This window comes from Musa acuminata, chromosome BXJ1-6 (assembly GCF_036884655.1).
Source record: "Musa acuminata AAA Group cultivar baxijiao chromosome BXJ1-6, Cavendish_Baxijiao_AAA, whole genome shotgun sequence".
NCBI classification, from domain to species: Eukaryota; Viridiplantae; Streptophyta; class Magnoliopsida; order Zingiberales; family Musaceae; genus Musa; species Musa acuminata.
This window is the reverse complement of record NC_088332.1, coordinates 3868353-3875285: the sequence shown is the minus strand read 5'-3', so window position 1 is coordinate 3875285 and position 6933 is coordinate 3868353. Positions and strand designations below refer to the sequence as shown.

Genomic DNA, 6933 nt, shown 5'->3' with positions numbered 1-6933 from the left:
AAAAGAATAATTCCAAGTTACCAAGTGTGTAAAGTTTGATTAACAAAGAGAACCAACTTTTGAGCTTCTCAAGGTTTCTTTCCCTAACATGTATGTGTGAGCAGGTTTGTGATCACTTGGAATCCTAGAAAGCATTGCCTTAAAGTCATGCGCATCCCATATCTAATCCATCTTCATCAATGGCCCCCAACAAGTGTAGATGAGTACATGTAACCAGAGCTGCATGAAATCCTAATTAAGCCAATTTTAACTGGTTAAGCTCTCATCCTCTTCCTCTCTCTCTCTCTCTCTTCATTATGCTACCATCCATCAACTTCAGATCACTAATGTCTCCTCTTTCTTTACCAACTGGTTAAGCTCTCATCCTCTTCCTCATTATTAGTAGCTTAGCAAAGTTAACAAAGGAGCAGAAGAGATGCTTAAAAAGAGCAATAAATTAACCATGAACTGCAACTACTACTATCACTACTGTAATAATAGCAACAACAGCATGAGTAGCACGGTGACAGCCAGCTCAAGAAGAGGAGAGAGAACCATTCACTACATGCCCATGGCCGCCGTCGCCCTCGTCGCCGCCGTTGGCGTGGCCGCTGCCCTCAGGTTGGCTGACGTCTCCGCCACCAATGCCACCCTCGCTGCGGGCGCTGCGGCTGGCCGGGTCGCCTCTCCTTGCCAGGCCCAGGAAGGTGTGCTTGTTGTTGTGCATCCAGACCTTAAAGACCCCTTTGTCGACGCCGATCTCCCGGCAGCACTCCTCCACCAGCCCCTCGTCCCTCTTCTGCATCCGCCACCCCAGCCGCTCCGACAGCTCCTGCATCCGCCCCTTCTGCTCCGGGCTGAACTTTGTCCGGAACCTCTTTCGCGGCTGCGCGGCCTCCGCCGCGGGGGCGCCCACCGCCGCCACCGGTGCCGCGGCCGCGGTCGGAGCGGCTACCGGCCTCACCGGGATCGTTCCCGGGCTGCCGGGAAGGCCGGCGCTGAGGGCGAGGAGCATGTGGGGGGCGGAGGAAAAGAAGGCCGGAGGCGAAGCGGAGCCCCGGAGGGGGCGAGGACGGTCCCTACGGCCGTCGATCTTCGCCCCGACCTCCTCCTCGTCCTCATCCTCGTCCTCCCCCTCATCCTCATCCTCCACGCCGTCCCTCTCGTCATCCTCCTCGTCCCGGGGGTGGCCACGGTGGCGGTGGGAGGGCGGGTCAGCAAGCCGGCGGTGGAAGTTACGGTGGCAGCCGCAGGCGGCGCAGCGGAGGGAGGTGGGGTCGGCGGGGTCGGCGGTAGGCGAGAGCATGAACTCGCCGCAGCCGTCGAGAGCGTGGCCGCCGAGGCTGGCGGCGTGGTTTTTGAGACACTCGCGGTACAGGAACTCCGCCTCCGCGGGGGCCGGCGGGCGGTGGTGGTGCTTCCTCAGCGCCCCGTTGGGGAAGCCGAACCCCTTGCCCTTGCCCTCGGCCTCCGCGACCTTGGTGGCCTGGTCCATGCTATAGAAGACACCGCTAGGGTTTCGTAGGTGCGTGCGTGCGCCCCTTTCTTTTCCTTATTTTATTACAGTCAATATAAAAAAAAATTAGCTTCAAGAGATGGTGGTGAGGGAAGAAAGAGAGGAAGCACAGCACGGTTACAAAGAAAAGAGAAGCTAGAGGAGATGACTATGGAGAGAGAGAGAGAGAGGTGAAGAGATGGAAGAGAATGATGATGGTGATGATGATGATGATAAGAATAAGAGAGAGGGAGGAAAGGATAAAAAGTAAATGAGTGGGGGTGAGTAGCAAGTGGCATGTGGTGCAAGCCACATGGTGTGTGTGTGTGTGTGTGTCTGAGAGAGAGAGAGAGAGAGAGAGAGAGAGAGAGAGAGAGAGAGAGAGAGAGAGAGATCTGGCTCAAAACCTGTGGTAGGGTTGGGGTTGGGAAGAGTGAATGGAAATGGTGGAGGAGATCATGATTAATTTGCTGCTGAGAGAGAGAGAGAGAGAGAGGAGAGAGAGGGAGGAAATTGTAATAAATATCACCAGGTTCCTCTTTATTGTGGAGCACATGTGGTTGTTGGAGGATTATTTTTGAAGGGGGAAGTCCAAATTCTAATTCTTATTTCTAAATTGGAAACAAAAGATTAAAACATCCACTCTTAAGTCTACTGCACATTTACTTTTCTACCCTTTCCAATTCTCACTTTTATTTTTATTAATTTAAATATTAATATGTATCCTAAACTTAAATTTTAGAGAGTAAGAAACCAAATCATTAACTTTGGAAGGATAAGCATGTAACATTGCCATCAATACATGGGCTGTTGTGGCAGGGAACAGATTAAATGATAGTGGTTTTCCTTCAAGTGATGTTAGAATTGAGATAAGTATCCTGTCATTTGGTGCCTCAAATGGTCCCAATTGGAGCATAAAGAATGATAGGTTTGACATTTGAATCTTTCTTTCTTGAACAACTCTTTATCTCAACTCAATCTATCCAATTATTGCAGCAAGCAAGGATTCTTTGACATCAATTATTCCTCTTCAAGAAGCAGGAGATGAAGCATCCAAAGATAAATTATTCATTAAGTCTGAATCATTTCTCACATCAACTTGCAAGAGTTCCATGGAAGAAGTAATCTTGTCTTCCTTCAGTGATTCTCCCACATAATGTGCCTTCTTTTAGCAACCCCTTTTTATCACAAAACATGATTGCTTTATTAGTGAGGTGTGGTGGAGTACATAGTTATCCCACATAATCTTATCTATAACAAAACCATTTTGTCATCTTATTCTTACAACATTAGGGAATCTTGCATTTGTTCTTCTTTTTGTATGGTCTTGATTTGGAATATTATCCAATCCTGTATTGTGCATCTTTGGGTGAACCAAGTGGTGGTGGAACTCTTTGGCTTCAGGTCTCACAGACAGTGGTGGTAATAGGTTGACTACATTGACTATATAATAATTATATCTGAATCTGAACTTGATTCAATGCTTATTTGAGAGTCCTATTCTATGATTAAAGGATATTCAAGTACTTAAACATCAATTTATCATCACTATTATCTCATATTAAGAACAATAGTAGATAAAATACCTATAAATTCATTCTATCAGAATTTGAGTTTAATTATGCACCCAAATCTATTGAGCACATATTTATCTATCCCAAAATTTATTCCAAACTTCATCAAAAGGGGTTGAGCCTTATTTGAATATGTCAGATACATATGGATGCATGAGACAATCTGATTCACTCTCATTCAGGCCTTGTTATAATACATTTTAGGATCCCATATTATTTATTGTCTTATTTATAGGAGTGTTAAAAGGTTTCAAATTGCCTCTTTGCCCAAGTCAAATTAGCATAGCTATCCAATTTAGGATGAGACTATGATCAAACTAACATACCCTAAGTAGGCCCTCCCCATTCATGCCCATATAGTCCTTGGCTATTTAATACTTGCAATATGCAACCATAGCCTTGCCCTGAGATGTTTTCTATGTAAGACTAGTCCAACATGATGCATTTAGAGACTGCCTTGACTTGAAATGCCTCTTAAATGTTAGTTGTTTATCTTAGCTGGTCTACAACCAAAGAGATGTACCAACTGGCCCAAGACTGCTGTTTTTTCTCCAACTTGTTTCTTTGTCAGAAAAATAATTTTGTACTGCTATGTCAAAGTAGTGTCTAAGGGCTAATTATCTTCATACTTTCTGTTGTTGTTTTGCCTTCTAAATTAGTCATTCACATAAATAGTCTCAGAAATGTTGGATCCTCATTATCCCATGCACCTTTTCTCCTTGTTGTCTACATGAGGAACATACATACAATATATACATATATATATACATACAATATATACATCATGGTACTCTCCATTCTAGTGTAACTTCCTTTGAGAACCAGCTCTGGAAGTGATCCTAAAGCTAAGAGGTAGCTATTTATCCAAACCATTCAAGTTGAAATGATCTAATTTATGTAAACCTAACATCCTTTTTCATAAGTACATAATAAGCCAATTAAAGAAATAACTTAAACAGAGAGGGACAAACATATGATTCCAACTCACACTTGGTCTGTAGTTATGATAAAGATTTTGAATTGAATAACTATTAATGCTAAAAGGTTAAGCTTTTGGGGATGTATAGTAATCCTATCAAAATCTTTGTCATTGTACAAATTAATGATGATAGAAGAAGATCCACTTTATATTGTAGTCTAACAAGGTTTCATCTACCTACTGAAGTTAAATGCCACAAGAAGGGTGAGTGAAGACTTGGGGACATATTTATCTTAATTATGGAGTCTTGAAACATATTTATATGTTAACATCTCCTGTTGCACACAAGTAGGCATGCACTGGAACATCTTCTACCTTACATGACAAAATCCAAGAGATGGATGCTGCCTTCAAGGAGAGAACTAAGTTGTTACTGACATGTTTGAAGATTTCAGCAGTCTTGGTCTTGGTCAGTGTTCTCTTTCTCTTATCTTTTCTGGTCTTACCATATACAATACTTAGGATCCTTCTCTACATGTACTTGTTTCCTTATCACATCACCAGTTGTGGAACCTGGAAGTAATCATCAGTGTTCCACATTAAGATAACGAAAGCAGAAAAGGTGAGATAAACCCAAGACTGCTTTGATCATCACTAAGAAGAAAAGAAAGAAACTCATTTCTTAGATGATGAAAAGAAAGGTCCAAGACTGCTTGTTCTTTTAGATGATGAAAATTTTAGATTAGAGTATTTAAACTCAGTTCTTAGCATGAACCACTGAAAATAGTGTTTGCGGGGCATTTTGTTGGGATAATATAATTAGAAATGGGAGCTCATAAGAAATTGAAGGCATAAGGTTTTTGTACAAAAAATATATACTTCAATTGTAGAATATTTATCAAAACATCAGCTACAGTAAGTAAACCACCAAGTCTTCTCATTAATCAAAATGACAGCCTTGGTAGATGTGATTCCACTTGAAATACAGAAAGTTACAATGTTTGCAAGTGAGAAGTCCAACTTTTAATGCCAATTGATGAGACATTTATTTGACATGAATGAATACATGTTTAATCAACCTACTAATTGTTGACTGCAAAAAAAAAAAAAAAATTCCTAGCATGTGCCCTAGTACTATCCTCCTTTCTGATTCATCTTTATCAGCAATTGTCTGTCAAAAATTAACTGACAAAAATGACAGTTTCTGTTCATCATGAAGAAACCCTCACTATCTAGTTCAGTTCCAAGAATCATGTGTATCATATGAGAAGGTCTAATGTCATATTATTGTCATTATATTGACCTAAATTCTCAGAATATGTTTCTTTACCAATTATCATCATAATAGGCTCTACAAATACCACTATGATATAACAGTAATTATTTATCTACTATATATATATATATATAATAGATTTCATTCAAATCATTTTACAACAACAAAGTCATATTTAGGTTCGACTACATAGGTTTTTTTTATCGTCATTGAGATGATAATAAACTATATGTTAAGTTAAGTTTAGAGTACGTAAATATTAATTTATAGTTTATCTTGGGATTTTTTTACGTCTTCCTCTATTTCTTTTCATATTATTAGCATTAGTTATTTCACCTCTTTTAATTACTGTATCTGGAGGTCTCATCAGCATATAATATGTCTATATCATTTTAAATAATTTTCTCTCTTCTTATTTTCTATCAAGTGATACATAATTGTTTATGAATAAATTTTTTTTTTTCTAATTTTCTTAATAACTTCACACATCTATCTTAATATTCTTATCTTAATAACATAAACTTTATATATATATATATATATATTCTCTAATATTTAGATTCATAAAATATTATTGATCTCACAATTATCTTATAAAGTTTTCTTTTAATTTTATCAATTAATGTACATGGTCCACCTCAAGACCCTAATAAGATGCACTTGTGGTGTCTACAGAGAGAAGTTAATTCATAGACAAGATGGTTTCAGAGGAGATGTAAGGGTGACAACGCACTCAACTCTGTTATCATCAACCATCTTTTGGACTTTGAACATCACTGCTGTGTTCATGTTCCCTCCATTCCATTACTTGGCAGTAATGAATGTAGAGACTCACATGTAAAGTAGGGGGAGTGCATTAAGTTTACTGCTTTGGAAAGAAAACATATTGTGGTTGATACTTGTACAATCCCTTGTTACAGTAAGAAAGCTTAAAGGGCTTTCTTCTCCTTTGGCACAAGGTCATGGCATGCATGAGAGCCTTTTGGGTTTCCCATCTTTTACAGCTTGGGTTGGTGCATGCATGTCTTCAAAGTAGCTGACAACTTGCAAGTCCAAGTGTTGGAAATGGGGAGAAAAAGGAGAAAGAAACTTCACATGTGGTGCATTTAAGACCATCATGGCCATTTCCAATGTGTCCTACTGACCTCTCTTCTTTATTATTTCTCCTTTTCATTCACTCACTGATATTTATTCTTAAGGTTGATGATGATGGGATCCAATGCCTCATGCAGAGCTTCCAACACTTTGTTAAACATCCATATTGATGTCAAATAGATGATATCTTTCATATTAGTCAGAAGAAGGATAGTAATTAGGAGAGTAAATTGATCATAGTAGACCTCAAAAAAGCTCAAAATAGTCTAAACTTAACCTAGTGGACAGATGAAGTATATATATATATATATATATATATATATATATATATATATATATATATATATATATATATATATATATATATATTTGAGTGCATCATCAGCATCCATTCAAAATAATAATAATAATAATTCAAGTTTGTCATGACTTATAATAACTGCTTACATAATCCTTTTATTTCCACAACTTGAAAAAACATAAAATAAAAAAAATATATATAGGCATCAACAGCACACTTGTAGTAATTTAATCCAGCAACAAAACCCAGTTGAATAAAACACACACACATACACACACACAAACCATGGGGAGC

At 39.0% G+C, this 6933-nt stretch overlaps 1 protein-coding gene across 1 annotated transcript; it reads right to left on the bottom strand.

The window, feature by feature from the left end:
* Positions 1–416: 416 nt before the first annotated feature.
* LOC135675698 (zinc-finger homeodomain protein 9-like) lies at positions 417–1724 on the bottom strand. Its single transcript, XM_065186096.1, has one exon. The coding sequence runs from the start codon at positions 1472–1474 to the stop codon at positions 515–517; it is 960 nt and encodes a 319-aa protein (XP_065042168.1). The 5' UTR covers positions 1475–1724; the 3' UTR covers positions 417–514.
* Between the last annotated feature and the right edge of the window lie 5209 nt (positions 1725–6933).